Source organism: Manihot esculenta, chromosome 14 (assembly GCF_001659605.2).
Source record: "Manihot esculenta cultivar AM560-2 chromosome 14, M.esculenta_v8, whole genome shotgun sequence".
NCBI lineage: Eukaryota > Viridiplantae > Streptophyta > Magnoliopsida > Malpighiales > Euphorbiaceae > Manihot > Manihot esculenta.
Window position 1 is genome coordinate 20,176,986 of NC_035174.2, and position 16,053 is coordinate 20,193,038.

General features: G+C 40.7%; 2 protein-coding genes across 2 annotated transcripts; one reads left to right on the forward strand and one right to left on the reverse strand.

Annotated features, from left to right (window-relative positions):
- Positions 1 to 6,658: 6,658 nt before the first annotated feature.
- LOC110608189 (pentatricopeptide repeat-containing protein At2g18940, chloroplastic) lies at positions 6,659 to 9,795 on the forward strand. Its single transcript, XM_021747401.2, has 2 exons — positions 6,659 to 9,451; positions 9,770 to 9,795. The coding sequence occupies exon 1, from the start codon at positions 6,847 to 6,849 to the stop codon at positions 9,343 to 9,345; it is 2,499 nt and encodes an 832-aa protein (XP_021603093.1). The 5' UTR covers positions 6,659 to 6,846; the 3' UTR covers positions 9,346 to 9,451; positions 9,770 to 9,795.
- A 402-nt stretch (positions 9,796 to 10,197) lies between these two features.
- On the reverse strand, positions 10,198 to 11,936 carry LOC110608190 (stemmadenine O-acetyltransferase). The gene has a single exon (XM_021747402.2). It carries the CDS (start codon positions 11,836 to 11,838, stop codon positions 10,525 to 10,527), a length of 1,314 nt encoding a protein of 437 aa, XP_021603094.1. The 5' UTR covers positions 11,839 to 11,936; the 3' UTR covers positions 10,198 to 10,524.
- Between the last annotated feature and the right edge of the window lie 4,117 nt (positions 11,937 to 16,053).

Genomic DNA, 16,053 nt, shown 5'->3' on the forward strand with positions numbered 1-16,053 from the left:
CCAGCCACAACTCAGGGCAGTGGCAGAGGTAGAGGGAGAGGGGCAGCCTCTTCTTCTGGTTCCCGAGGTGAAGGTCCATCAGCTCCAGCCAGGATCTTCACCATGACACAGCAGGAGGCTAACACATCCAACACCGTGGTGTCAGGTAATCTCGTCATTGGGTGTTCTGATGTGTATACATTAATGGACCCGGGTGCATCTCATTCATTTATTGCTCCGAGAGCCGTTGAGAGGTTGGGTCTGGTAGTCTCTGGGTTAGAGTGTCCCCTATGGGTCAGTGGACCCAAGTGTGACCCGTCAGTGGCAGTGTCAGTCTGCCAGTACAGTCCAGTTTTTATTGAGGGAAGATGCCTCTCCGCCGACCTTGTGGTTCTAGATTTGACAGACTTTGACGTCATTCTAGGGATGGATTGGCTATCTACCCATGGCGCTACCTTGGACTGCAGAGACAAGGTAGTCAGGTTTAGAGATCAGAACGGGTCAGAGGTCGTCTTCAGAGGAGACAAGAGGGGTACACCTAGAGGTCTGATATCAGCTCTTCAGGCTCGTAGGTTGCTTAGGAAGGGATGTCAGGGGTACTTAGCTCACGTGAGAGAGCTAGACAGTCAGGTCAGGGAGCCGGCCTCGGTGCCAGTTGTCAGAGAGTTTCAGGATGTTTTTCCGGATGAGCTTCCAGGATTACCACCTGCTAGGGAGATAGAGTTCGAGATAGAGTTGGTGCCTGGAACTAGACCGATCTCTATCCCTCCCTACAGGATGGCCCCAGCCGAGTTAAAAGAATTGAAAGAACAGTTGCAAGAGCTGGTAGAAAAGGGTTTCATCCGACAGAGTACCTCACCTTGGGGTGCTCCGGTCTTGTTTGTGAGGAAGAAGGATGGATCCCTTAGACTTTGTATCGACTACAGGCAGTTGAACAAAGTCACTACCAAGAATAGGTACCCTCTGCCAAGGATCGACGATCTATTCGACCAGCTAGCAGGAGCGGGTTGTTTCTCCAAAATAGATCTAAGATCGGGGTACCATCAGCTAAGGATAAGGGATGAGGATGTGCCGAAGACAGCTTTCAGGACCAGATATGGGCATTTTGAGTTCCTTGTAATGCCGTTCGGGTTAACCAACGCCCCTGCAGCATTCATGGATCTCATGAACAGAATGTTTAGCCAGTACCTGGATCACTTCGTTATTGTCTTCATAGATGCTATCTTAGTGTATTCCAGGAATGCAGAGGAGCATGCCCATCATCTGCGGTTGGTCTTGCAGACTTTGAGGGAACATGGCTTGTATGCCAAGTTCTCTAAATGTGAGTTCTGGCTGAGGAGCATTTCGTTCTTGGGGCATGTAGTGTCAGAGAATGGGATTGAGGTGGACCCCAAGAAGACAGAAACTGTGGCTAACTGGCCTAGACCCACTTCAGTGACAGAGATTAGAAGTTTCTTGGGTTTGGCAGGTTACTACAGGAGGTTCGTTCAGGACTTCTCGAAAATAGCAGCTCCTCTGACCAGACTAACCAGGAAGAATCAGAAATTTCTGTGGACCGACCAGTGCGAAGAGAGTTTTGAAGAGCTTAAGAAGAGGTTGACTTCAGCACCAGTTTTAGCTCTGCCATCCAGTGATGAGGACTTTACAGTCTTTTGTGATGCGTCCCGTGTGGGACTGGGTTGTGTACTGATGCAGAAGGAGAGGGTGATCGCTTATGCTTCTAGGCAGCTGAAGAAGCATGAGTTGAATTACCCCACACATGACCTGGAGATGGCAGCAGTAATCTTTGCACTCAAGATGTGGAGGCACTACCTCTATGGGGTAAAATGTGAGATCTTCACAGATCATAAAAGCCTGCAGTACATCCTGAGTCAAAGAGATCTGAATTTGAGACAGAGGAGATGGGTGGAGCTGCTGAGTGACTATGATTGTAAGATTCAGTATCACCCGGGTAAGGCGAATGTCGTGGCAGACGCCCTAAGCCGGAAGTCACTAGGTAGCTTATCCCACATATCGGCAGAGAGGAGGCCAGTGGTGAAGGAAATCTACAAGCTTATTGAGGAAGGTCTACAGATGGAGTTGTCTGGTACAGGTGCCTTGGTGGCCCAGATGAGAGTGGCACCCGTGTTTCTGGAGCAAGTGGCTCAGAAACAGCATGAGGACCCAGAGTTAGTGAAGATTGCCAGGACTGTTCAGTCAGGCAATGATAGTGAGTTCAGATTCGACAGCAAGGGGATCCTCCGCTATGGGAGCAGACTATGTGTACCAGATGACATAGGGCTAAAAGGAGACATTATGAGGGAGGCTCATAATGCAAGATACAGCGTTCACCCCGGAGCCACCAAGATGTATCAAGATCTGAAGAAGGTTTATTGGTGGCCAGCTATGAAGAAAGAAGTGGCACAGTTCGTGTCAGCCTGCGAAGTGTGTCAGAGGGTGAAGCTGGAACATCAGAAGCCGGCTGGAATGCTTAACCCGCTACCTATTCCAGAATGGAAATGGGAAAATATAGCTATGGACTTCATAGTGGGGCTACCGGCGGTGTCCAACCGAGTGGACTCCATATGGGTGATTGTGGACAGACTCACCAAATCTGCTCACTTCATCCCTGTCAGGAGTGGCTATTCTGTGGACAAATTGGCGCAGGTGTACGTTGATGAGATCGTCAGGCTGCATGGGGTTCCTATTTCGATAGTGTCGGATAGAGGGCCCCAGTTCACCTCCAGGTTTTGGCGGAGTCTGCAGAATGCCATGGGTACTAGGTTGGATTTCAGTACTGCCTTCCACCCCCAGACTGATGGACAGTCAGAAAGGACCATCCAGACTATCGAGGATATGCTCAGAATGAGTGTGTTGGACTTTGGCGGTTCTTAGAGGCAGCATCTACCTTTGGTGGAGTTTGCCTACAACAACAGCCATCATGCTAGCATCGGGATGGCTCCATATGAAGCTTTGTACGGAAGGAAGTGCAGATCACCTGTTTGCTGGGAAGAAGTTGGAGAAAAGGCCTTGGCAGGGCCTGAGCTAGTAGAGATCACCAGCAGGGTGGTACCCATAATCAGAGAGAGAATCAAGACTGCTGCCAGCAGACAGAAGAGTTATGCAGACGTCCGCAGAAGACAGTTAGAGTTTCAGGAGGGGGATCTGGTATTGCTCAAGGTGTCTCCAATGAAGGGAGTGGTTCGCTTCGGGAAGAAAGGTAAACTAGCCCCACAATACATCAGACCCTTTGAAATCTTGCAAAAGATTGGGAATGTGTCGTACAAGCTGGATTTACCTGCTTCGATGGAAAGAATCCATCCGGTTTTCCATGTTTCAATGTTGAGGAAGTTTGTGTCAGATCCGAGCAAGGTTCTTAGTGAGCCTGATGTGGAGGTCCAAGATGATCTCACCTATGTTGAACAGCCAGTGCGGATCATAGACACCCAGATCAGAAAGTTAAGAAACAAGGAAATCCCGATGGTGAAAGTCCTATGGAACCACCACAATTTAGAGGAATGCACTTGGGAGACACGGGAGTCTATGCTCCAGCAGTACCCTCATCTCTTTTAAGGTTGGATCTCTTTGTGTTTATGTGCTATGTATGTATATTATGTTTTATGCCATGCTTTGTGTGCTAGTTGAGGTACATTCGGGGACGAATGTTCTTAAGGGGGGGAGAATGTAATACCCGGCTAGACTCCGGTATCGGAATTCCTACCGTCCGGTGGAATCTCGGATGTCGGAGACCTCTAGAAGGGTAGAATCATGTTTTATAAAAATGTTTTCATGTTTTAATGATTTTAAGTATGAAATTAAATGAGTTTTTGCATGAAAAGTCTTTGGAGGAAAACCCAGGTTCGGCCGCCGAAAGTCAAGTTCGGCCGCCGAACGTGCATGCGTTTTGGAGGCACGTTAGGCCCCCGAAAGCATGAGTGAGGGCAGTCCAGGTTCGGCCGCCGAAAGTCAAGTTCGGCCGCCGAACATTGCATGGATGCGGAGGCACATTCGGCCCCCGAACGTGGCCTGGCCAGCCACCTATAAAAGGGTCACTTAGCCGAAATGGGCGAGCTTTCTCCCATTTTCGGCCACAGCAAGCTTCCGACCTTCCCTTTGCAACTCTTGTGTTCTTCTTCCAAATCTCTTCCATTTTTCTTGAGTTTTAAACTCACATTGTAAGTTTTGAGCTTTTAAACCAAGTTTTGGAGCTTTGGGAACTCAGGAGCTCATTTCCGTGGATCTCCAAGTTTAGGTCGTCTCCCTCTCGATCTTCAAGAGGTAAGAGCCGATCTTAAGCTCCTTATGTGTTTTCATTAAGTTTTATGCAAGATCTATGGGTAGAAATGCATGTTAGGTTATATGTGGAGTTATGGGTTAATCTTGATGTTTTGAACAATGTGTGTTGTTTGGGTGTATTTGAAATGTTGTAGTTGGGGTATATGCTTGTTGAGGCCCCTAGGAATATGTATGCATGTTTTAGAACAAGTTTATGCATGATTGGTGAGTTTGGAGGCAAAAATGCACAAAGGAGCCAAGTTTCTGCCCTTTGGCAGAAACCAGGTTCGGCAGCCGAAGGCACTTTCGGCCGCCGAACATGGCTGGTGAGGCAGGCCTTTCGGCTGCCGAAGTTGCCCCCGAAAAGAGACTTTCGTCTCTGTCTGGGACTTTCGGCCGCCGAAGGTGCCGCCGAACATGCATGAGTTTCGCCTCTGTCTGGGAGTTTCGGCCGCCGAAGGTGCCACCGAACCTGCCTGACTTTCGGCTCTGGAGGGACTTTCGGCCGCCGAACCTGCCGCCGAAAGTGCCCTGTTCAGCCATTTCTTGCATGTTTTTATGTGATTGTTTATGATGTTTTAGGGGGCTTTTGGGGAGTATATTAGAGTTATGTTTATGTATGTTTGGTCCTTCATTGGAGTCCACCTGTGTAGGTTCGGACCCGAGGAACCGAGGACCCCAGCAGTGAGCCAGCTGCTACAGAGTTTGTCAGAGCTAGCCAGAGGTGAGTGGAATAAACCTTAAGTTTTTAAATTAGATGAAATATGAATTTTGAGCATGATCCATGCATCATGAATGCCATGAGATATAATAGGTTGATGCATTAGTATTCACGAATATGTTGCATTGCATTTATGATTTTGATGTTGATGTGGATTGGTTATTGGATGACCTTTTAGTCCTCATATGATATGATGATGTTATGGCATGATATGGTATGGAAGTCCAGGTTGTACCCATTCTACGTCCCTGGCACGATGTAAGAGAAAGTCCAGGTTGTACCCATTCTACGTCCCTGGCACAGTTGGTCCATATGATATGTTATGATAAGGGAAAGACCGGTTGACCCATTCTACGTCCCGGCACAGTTGGACCTATGTAGAGGACTATAGGTGACAATACCATCCGTGATGTGATTTGTTGTGTTGTGTTGCATTCCATGAAAGCATGAAATTTTAATATATTGTTTTCTACTATTCTGCTCACTGGGCTTTGTAGCTCACCCCTCTCCCCTAACCCCAGATGTGCAGGTACCGGGTAGACCAGAAGGTTAGCCAGAGTTTATTGAAGTATGTTGATGTAATAGTTAGATTGTGGACATGACAAATGTATTATGATGTAATGTAAGAGATTACAGTATGTTGTGTATTGAGATATATATATATTTTGAGGTTATAGATGTGCTTGACCCTATGAGTATTGTAATCCCTTTTGATACATGATCTATAGAAATGTTTTATAATGTTTATGTTTAAGCCAACTCATCTCATGTAGTATCGCCCGTTGGGGTATTGATGAGATCCCACAGAGGGATCATGACTATGATCAGGACTATGTACATGTATGTTCAGGTTGAGTTGGATGTTAAAAGAAAAGTTTAAATTTTTATGCATATTGTTGATCATGTATGGGATTATACAGGTTTACAGAATGTATGTTTGGCTTGCTACGGGTCCCGGCGGCCTTAAGTCGACCCGGATCCTAGCGCCGGTAGCGGTCCGATTTTCGGGTCGTTACAATATGGACAAACGACTAGTTATTAATTATTTTTAAGATATATGGAGAATGATTAGTTATTAGTTATTTTTAATTGAGAAATTTTTTTTCTTTTAAAATTATCTTTTTCTAAATATATAAACATTTGAAATAGTAATTTCAAAGTGTTGTAGACTTTTTAATTTCTTTAATAGTTATACTTATAAAAGGACTTTCTAATACATTTTTTAAAATTATAGGGATGTTTAAATATATGTTTAAACTTATAAATATTTTTTAAAAGTTTTGAAGTTATAAATATTTTAATGAATAAAAATTAAATAATAAAAAATATTAAAAATTAATTAAATAAAATATTATATATAAAAATTTAAGTATTTTTTAAATAAAAAATAAAAAAATAAAATATTTAAATTATAATATATGAGAATAGATTAATTATAAAATGATTTAAGTTTATGTTTTTTAAAATATAGAGAATAATTTATTAATTATATTAAAATTTAAAAATTTAATTGTAGTTATATTTAAAAGAACAATAAATATATTTTTATGATTTTAAAGGTAATAATAAATAAAGTAATTTTTAATTTGTACGAAAAATTATAAAAAAAATTTAGATGTTTTATTTTAAAATATAAAAATTAATTTATTAATTATATTAAAAATCAAAAACTAAAGTTTACTTTATTTTTTTTTCATTTGCAGTTGTCCCAGAAAGGAAAAGGAGAAAATGGCTTATCCCAAGCGTCTGCTCCTCCATCCAACCTCCTACGGAGGCCCAGCCTTCCATCTTCAATAGAGACCAAACAACTATCCTGCCTTACCCGTTCTCGCTCTCTGCAACTCTTCTATTTCAAAGTGGAAGAACCCAAAACCCTCTCCTGAGTTCATGAAATGGAAGGTACTCTCTTCCCAATCAAACCAGTGTATCCCATCCTAAAGAACAAACCAACACCGCCAAACCCACCTCTGAAATTCAGCTCAGCAAAACTGCCTCCGCCTCCTTTTCCTCCTTCCTCTTCTCATCTCTCTTTCCATTTTGATTCTCTCCTCCAACACCTCCTCCATCTCTCTTCTCCACCCAATTCTACTGCCCAGAAGCTAAATGGCACTAAATTCTCTTCTTCTCTTCAAATTTCTAATGATTCAGCTCAGAAAAGAAATCCCATTTCAGCCCTTCAATTTGAAGTGGACAAAGAAGAGGGTGTATCGAATAATGGGTCTCTTGATTACTTGTCAACAAAGGGTAAGTTGATACTTGATTCCATTATGGAACAGCCATTGCATAGTTTGAGTGCTTTCTTTGATTCTTGCAAATATGAGCTGCTTCAAGTTGACTTGATCTGTCTCTTGAAAGCATTGGACTATTCTGGCAACTGGGAAAAAGCCCTTTCATTGTTTGAATGGACAGTTCTGAATTTAGGAGCTGCAAATGAGAAACTAGATAATCGGGCTATCGAACTGATGGTCAGGATTCTTGGTAGAGAGTCGCAGCATTCTATTGCATCGAAGCTGTTTGATATAATTCCCCTTGATGACTACTTGCTAGATGTTCGGGCATACACAACTATTCTTCACACTTATTCTCGTACTGGCAAGTATAAGAGAGCAATTGAAATATTCGAGAAAATGACCGAGTCAGGTTTGTCACCAGATTTAGTTACTTACAATGTCATTCTGGATGTTTATGGGAAAATGGGTCGGTCATGGAGCAAGATTTTAGGCCTTTTAGATGAGATGAGAAGCAGAGGACTTGAGTTCGATGAGTTTACTTGCAGTACTGTAATATCTGCTTGTGGGAGAGAAGGCCTGCTAAATGAAGCAAAAGACTTCCTTACTGGATTGAAGTCTCATGGCTATGTACCAGGTACGGTCACATATAATGCTTTGCTGCAAGTGTTTGGCAAGGCAGGGATGTACTCGGAGGCCTTGACCATCTTGAAAGAAATGGAGGATAACAATTGTCCACCTGATGCTGTGACTTATAATGAGATTGTTGCAGCTTATGTTAGGGCAGGGTTCTATGAGGAAGGAGCTTCTGTCATTGATGCAATGACTTGTAAAGGAATCATGCCAAATGCTGTCACATACACTACCATGATAAATGCTTATGGCAGAGCAGGGGAGATGGACAAGGCTTTAAAGTTGTTTGACCAGATGAAGGAGATGGGTTGTGTTCCTAATGTTTGTACTTACAATGCTGTTCTGGGAATGCTAGGAAAGAAGTCACGATCAGAAGAGATGCTGAAGATACTTTGTGATATGAAATTAAATGGTTGTGCTCCTAATCGTATCACATGGAACACAATGCTTGCCATGTGTGGTAATATGGGTATGCAAAAATATGTTAATCAGGTTCTTCGGGAAATGAAAAGTTGTGGGTTTGAGCCTGATAAAGACACATTCAATACTTTGATTAATGCATATGGAAGGTGTGGTTCTGTTATTGATGTTGCTAAAATGCTTGAGGAGGTGATTGAAGCAGGGTTTACTCCATGTGTTACTACATATAATGCACTTCTGAATGCTCTGGCACGACGAGGAGATTGGAGAGTGGCAGAAGCAGTCATCCTAGAAATGAAAAATAAAGGTTTCAAGCCCAATGATACCTCATACTCATTGATACTTCATTCCTATGCAAAGGGTGGAAATGTGAAAGGGATAGAAAGGATAGAGAAAGATATTTATGATGGTCACATCTTTCGCAGCTGGATGCTTTTGAGAACCCTTGTTCTTGCAAACTTCAAGTGTAGATCACTAATGGGAATGGAAAGGGCATTCAAGGCATTGCAGAAACATGGTTACAAGCCAGATTTAGTTTTATTTAATTCTATGCTTTCAATTTTTGCAAAGAACAATATGTATAAGCGAGCTCATAAAATGCTGCATTCGATTCATGAGAGTGGGTTGCAGCCTGATCTCATCACCTACAATAGCTTGATGGACATGTATGCCAGAGGAGGAGACTGCTGGAAAGCGGAAGAGATTCTCAGGATGCTACAAAAGTCTGGTGGGAAACCCGACCTTGTTTCATATAACACTGTCATTAAAGCATTTTGTAGACAAGGACTTATGCAGGAGGCTATAAGAATCCTATCAGAGATGACATCAATAGGAATTGTACCATGTATTTTTACATACAATACTTTTATTACGGGCTATGCTGCACAAGGAATGTTTACAGAAATAAGTGATGTGATTAGCTACATGATTAAGCATGACTGCAGACCAAATGAGCTAACCTACAAGATTGTGGTAGATGGTTATTGTAAAGCAAAACAATATAAAGAAGCCATGGACTTCGTTTCAAAGATTAAGAATATAGATAGCTCTTTTGGTGATATGTCCGTGCGAAGACTTGCTTCTCGGGTGCGCACTAATCTGGCATCATGACTCCATGAAGTAACCCACTTAGATTCTTTATGTTAATCACTTGGGGAGCTTCAGGGAAAGTCAATTCTGAAGGAAAAAAAGTGGAATTCTTTCTAGTCTTCTTCAGGTAAGCTCCCTTGTCATAGTTGTAGGATAGTAATTTTTGTTTAGGAAAAATTCAATTTGTGCGCTATCCAGATACTGTATTTGCTTCAATGTTTAAAGCGGAAAAAGAAAAAAAAAAAACAATTGTATCTTCTTCAAAAAGAAAAATTATTTTGCAGTTCTTGCCATCAGTTTTACAATGGCTGTATATTAGGAGCCACAATGAATAGAAAAAAAGGGGACAGGGCCAAAATGATTCTGGTTTTCTCTTTCTATTTTTTCTGTTCAGAAAAAATGGCAATATGCTTTTGATGTTTATTATCATTTGTGGATTGTGCAGTTAGCTCCAATTCAAACTGGAGGATACATCGACAGGTTCTTTGTTATTATTATAAGCAGCTCTTCTACTCCTCATCCTCCTCTTTTGGCACTTCTATATAAAGATTTGCTCTAACCTGCTTCTTGCAAAATGAGTCTGTTTCCAAAAAAAAAAAAAATGCTGTTTAGCTGTTTTTGAGTTCCCATAATTCAGACATGTTGAATTTAATGTAAAATATATTTTTAATAACAGTTGATTAGTATATTTATTGTTTTTTTTAAGAATAGCTTAATTATCAATATTGAAAACACACTTAGCTGACAAAGGCATATACCTCTGTTCATGAAAAGTACAATTCTATTTACTGGAGGATATTTGGAAGGTCTGCCACCTGATGGATGGATGAACTCTAAACATTGGCACCTTCAAGATTAGTTGAGGTAAATATTTAATCTTCTTCAACTTTTATTTGTCTTAAAATAACTCACAATGATGGTAACCTTTTACTCTATAAATAACTTTCATGCAAACATTTAAAATCTTAATTCAAGGGAAATTCCAATAGATAAATTTCACATAAAAAAAAAAAAGAAATTAAGCTGGATTATTAATCGACTTGTAACAATATGACAAACTGTAAACAGAGCACTCACTATCAATCACCAAACGCAAAACATAGACTATTGCACCTATAACGGATATATAATGGGTCTGGAATAGAATCTATCATGATCAATGATCATAACATAATCTTCATGCATACAGTGGTTGTAGCATCAAGCACTTGCTGAAACGAACTGGAGAAGTTCTTGACTGCACTCAAATGTTACCATGTCTTTTTCAGTCAAGGTCACCCATGCCTCGATCCCATCACCGGATCTTGTGCCCATCAAAATAACACAGTTCCTAACAGGCACAGTTATTGTACAAACTCTTTCGGGTTTTCCCCATCCAAAATCAATCTCATATAGAGGAAATCTTGCCCAACTGCTAAATGTATAGACTTCAACTCCTTTTCCTCCTAAAGCTAGTTGTCTTAGTTCTTGGAGAGGTTCTATAGCCTTTGCCAACCCATTAGCTCCTTGAAGTTTACTCACATAATCACCGTCAATTCTTTGTATTGCTTTGCGAAGAAGACCTACTAACTCGTTTAGCTTCACCTCTTCCTTTGCATCCAGATATGGCGCTAGTGAAAGGCGCCAAAGATTACCTAAAGAATGTCTCGGCAATGGTGGAGCTGTTCGTTCTCGAATGTTCACCAAGTGGGTGGCAATAGATGCTGGAAGCTTTTCTTTCCCTGAGTTTACTCTAGCTGTTTCCATTGCAGATTTCCATATAAGAGCTGTTACCGCTTCCACACGAGTAGGGTTGCCATTGGCAATCTTTGCTTTTAGATTAGCCAAATTCTTCCCGTCAAATTCAAATCTCTTTGTTACAACTTTCTCATTTCTAATCATGTCACTTTGTTTGATTATATCTATACCTTTAGGTGGGAAGAGCACAGCTGAATCCAGATTGGGTGCAAGCATTTCGTCAATTCCACTTGCAGTTGCAGACCAAGCACTGAGGAAGGTAGCCATAGTTGCACCATCTGCAACCTTGTGAGAAACGCAGAGACCGATTCCCACACTTCCACACTCGAAAACATTAACTTGAACACCTGTGACCACTGCTTCTGCCTTCTCTCCATCACCATTAGGCCTCACTTTGTAGGGATCAAATGGGAAAAGTTGATACAGCATTTCAGTTTCTGGGTTCTTGACAATTTCTGATGCTGAAATATTGACTTTAGCCTCCACAAAGAGCGCACCTTCATCATTACATTCCACAAAAAGATTTCCTTTCAGTTTTCCACATAAAGGATAGAAACGAACAAGAGTTTCAGACAATGACTTCTTCAACTTGTCTGACAAGGAATTGCAATTCATGTTCGTGTCAAAATCTGCAGAAGAATAGAAAAGAAGAATTGGGACATAGGATGGAGGAGCCAACTCATCTAAGAGGCAGATTTTGAAGTTTCTTAGATGATCAGGAGTTGGAGAGGCTGGCTTTATGGTTTCCCTAGAGATGATCTGCACCTTCATTGCCATTGTCTTTGTGTTTATGTTTCAGATTGCAGCACTAGAAGCTTTTTCTCTTGTTGTGTTCAACTGGCCAAGAACTTGCTACTATTTATAGAGCAACTTTGCTGTGCAAAATTACCTTTATATATATATATATATATATATATATATATATATATATATATATATATTTCTCTAGAATGGTATAAACTGCGTTAGTTTCAAAGCAGAATATACAAAATTGCCAAACTCTTAATTAGATAAACAGATAATATGAAACTAAGCTGGATTTATATGGATCCGTAATATAAATATGTAATAGGATTTATATGAAATCTCATATATTTAAACTATAAGTTCAAATAAATTCAGTGTAGATAACCATTACTTAAAATAAACAATTTTGATTTCATGATTAATAATGTAGATATGCGTGGAGTTGTTAGAAAAAAATAAAATAATTTAAAATTAAATTTAATAAGTTTTAGTTATAAAAATATTAAAATAATAAAACAATTTATATCCAAAAATCTGGCTGGGCTTGGATATTCTTTCCTTTTGTTTTGAATGATAATAGCTTGGATTTAGATAAAACAAGGGCAGCATCAATGGATTTGGACAAAAGATGGTATAAATTTAATATCTCCAGGAACCTAGTACCTAGTTTTTTTACCATGAAAGAATATAATAGCAAGAAAGAAAATACAAGAAGATGCATCTTTAATTTATTATTTTTTTTTTAACAAAGAAATCTTAGATTGAAAAACGAAAAGGAGTTTTTCCATGTGTGCAATCCTTTACTTTTGAAAGTTACGTAAATATAAATAAATAAATAATTCCTATTAGTTATTTTTTAAAATTTCTTATTTACATTTGCACACCTAACTTTTGAAAAAAAAAAAAAATGGATGGTTGTAAAGAAAAGGGAATAGAGAAAAAAATTATCACATGCAATTATTATATTTGCAAATTGATATCGTAAATTGATATCGCAAGATCCAACGGAGTGTTCAGATGTGGACACCTGATAACAGCTCGATCTAACGGGTTGACCATTGATTCGAAATTGATTTCGTTAGATCTCTCCATGTTTAATTTTGAGAAAGGAGACCTGTAAGATAAAAAGACGGTCAGGGATTTATCGGAGATGTTCTCGGTGGAGAACCTCTAACTCTCAAGTTAGATCAAAATTATCTGGAATTTAGTAATACAAAGAGAAAATGAATAATAAAGCATTAAGGGGGAATTTCTAGTAAGCTTGTATCCATCAGGGTTCTTCTATGAGTGTATAAAAGAGAGTGAGCTTCTTCCATAGGTGTGTGAGTGAGAGAGATTAACTTTTAGAGAGTTAGTTTCTGAGAAAGAGCTGAGAGAGCCCCCCTTTTGGTGAGGTTAGTTCAAGGATATTTGTACCTTTGATGCTTTGCCTTACATTCCATCAGATTGGACGGTATCGTGTTGTAGCAGGTATGTTAGGCGGCTGACAGTTGACTCCATACCCTTTGGCAGTTGTATCAGGTGGCTGTGCAGTCTTTCCGCACACGCATTTAATACCTTGGAGAGGGCTAGAGGGGCCGACTATCGCATGGAGATCGATTCTCTTGCTCTAGTTTTGTTAGGTCGTGCCCGGTCCGTGCGACTTTAATTGGGATCGATAATCTTTATTTTTATTTCTAGTGTATGGTACGAGCACTAAAGAGGTCGTCCTACTTGTTTCGGGTGCTAATGGCCTGATCTTCGGACCCCTATAGGTCGGGCTTTCTACTGGCCGGTCAGACCAGGTGAAAAGGTTAGCTCGTCACTTTCAAATCACGTGTACATGTGTCACAATCTCAATGGTCCTTACTTTTTGTATATTATCAGATGTCCTTTCGCTTCTTTAAGGTTTATTTATGATGGTTGGAGGAGCAAATTTACTTTCATAGAACTGTTGTGGATAGTTTTCGACGAGTTTTCCTTCGAAAAATGTGCCCTCGCCATTATCGGTTCTCAAATAGGCGTTATTAAATGAAGACAATAATTATTGAGGGGAGATTTCAAAGAATTGCTATCCGAGATTTTTAAATTTCAAAATTCTCTTAGACATATAAAAACCTTCATTGGAACATTTTGAATGACTTTGAAATTTTTGAGTTTTCTCTTTGCTACTTCATATTTCCTCCAATTCTTCTTTTACAAACTTTTTTGCTTCAGGTACGTCTTCCCTTCTTATGGCTCCCTAAGGATTTCCCCCTGTAGAGGGGTTGCAGTCAAATGTCACTCAGAACAACCTTCGGAGCGCCATTCCTGAGGAGTTGCTTCGTATGGATTTCTACCAAATCAAGGCTTCACATTCCTTTGAAAGAATTGCTCTGTTCTCTTCTCCTCCTCTTCCTGGGCTTGTTGATGCTCAGTACGACAAAAAGCTTGTCTTCTTTTAAAAACAATTTGACTATAACATGCCTTTTCCTCTTTCTCGCTTCTTCATCGAGGTTTTCCAATTCTACCGAGTGTCCCCCTAGATGCTCACCCCTAATTCCCTCTTGTTTATATGTGCTTTTGAGGTGGTGTGCTGGGGATGGGGATTCAGGCTATCCGTAAACCTTTTTAGATCTCTCTTTAAAATCCTCAAATCAAACAACGAGTTTTGGAACTTCAGTGGCTGTATGGATTTGTTTATTTTCACAGGCCATAAGGATTCCATCTGTCACTTGGTTGAGAGCTTCACTATTGTTCGTTTGAGGGGAGAGCGGATTTGGGGCTTTGACTTATCTTGGGAGGATGTCGATTTTGGGTGTAATATTTTTCATTTCTTGTTAGAGTGGGAGAAACTATATTTTGCTCGCTTGACCTCCTTCCCTTATAAGTACAACGTTTTCAAATGTCTGCAACTCCCACTTGGGGGCGATTATTATGCTACTGGTATATTATTGACTACTTTCTTTCATTTTGTTTGCTTGTCCCTTTCTTGACTAAAATTTTCATTTTTATGGTTTGCAGCCTTTGAGATTCCAATGGGTGAGACCACGATGCTCTGAAATTTCACATTGTCTCGGGACTTCGTCAAACAGGCTGTCAAACAGTTTACTGCCAGGAAGACCATAGAGGTAGTTCACAATGCCCTTAGTTTTGATCCTCATCAAAAGGAGAACGCGCGACCTGTGGAAATCATGGGACCACCCCTAATTACAACTATCGAGGAGAATATTATGGATACTGAGGAGGGGATGGGCACTGGAAAGATAGCTGAAGCAGGGAGTGTCTAGCAGGTGTCTCACAAAGGAGGTAACTCTTGTGGCCCCCTTGATGCCCTTGCTGTCCATTTTCTCCTATCTGACCGCTCCTCAAAAGGGGAGGATGAGGTTACGAGTGGCCTAGTGAGAAGAACTTCTTGGGATGCTTCTCAAAGGCTTGATCCTCCGCTCTTCTCAAAAGAAAAGGAGGAGACTGTTTAAAGAGTCTCAGCTGCCTAAGTCTTCAGGCAAGGGAGTCTCCTCAAGCGGTCACATAAAAAGCACCCCTGACACAGTAAGGGGAGCCTGTCTGCAGATGGTAGCGCGAAGCTGCCTCAGGTCTTGATTCCTCATGAGTCGAGGATAGCTTACACGCTGAGCCAAGAGTCGACTCCTACTTCTATTGTGGAGCTTCCTCGTAATTATATTTTTAGGTCTTTTCCTGATATCAATGATCCTCTATTCTTGGGCACTATCTGTTATCTGATTAAATTTAGTGCCCATTCGGGGGCTGGCAGCTCAAGGCCTGTTGAAGAGCTCTTTGCTTACTCCAAAAGACATGCTCTCTTAGTACTTTCTCTATTTACTTGTTTTGTTGACTTTTATTGTTTTATCATGTTGATTGTTTATTTGTGTTGTCTTTGTTGTCGCTTTGAAAGGAGAACATGAGGTAGAGGTGAGGAGACTGAATGAGCTACTTGAGCAGAGCCATCTCTAGAATGATCGTGCTGCCCAACTGAAGCGTCAATTAATTAAGGAGCAGTCTGAAGCGATAGCTCGATTGTCTTAGGTTCAAGCTGATGTGGAGCTGAAGGTTAAAGGCTTTCTTTCACGTACCTCTCATCTTGAGGGTGATCAGCTTTTGAAGATGTCTAAAGATTTGAAGCAAGCTCATTATCACTTAGAGAAGTCTCAAGAGGATGCTCGCGCCAGTGAAGCTGTGAAGAATCAGTATAAATAGGAGGTAACTAAGCTCTCTGCCTGTTGCAAAGAATATGAGGTGGCAATAGTGGATATGCACAAGAAAAAT

What these genes read in the sequence shown, in the direction of transcription:
- LOC110608189 (XM_021747401.2), top strand. Translation starts at nt 6,847, where the DNA reads ATGGAAGGTACTCTCTTCCCAATCAAACCAGTGTATCCCATCCTAAAG.
- LOC110608190 (XM_021747402.2), bottom strand. Translation starts at nt 11,838, where the DNA reads ATGGCAATGAAGGTGCAGATCATCTCTAGGGAAACCATAAAGCCAGCC.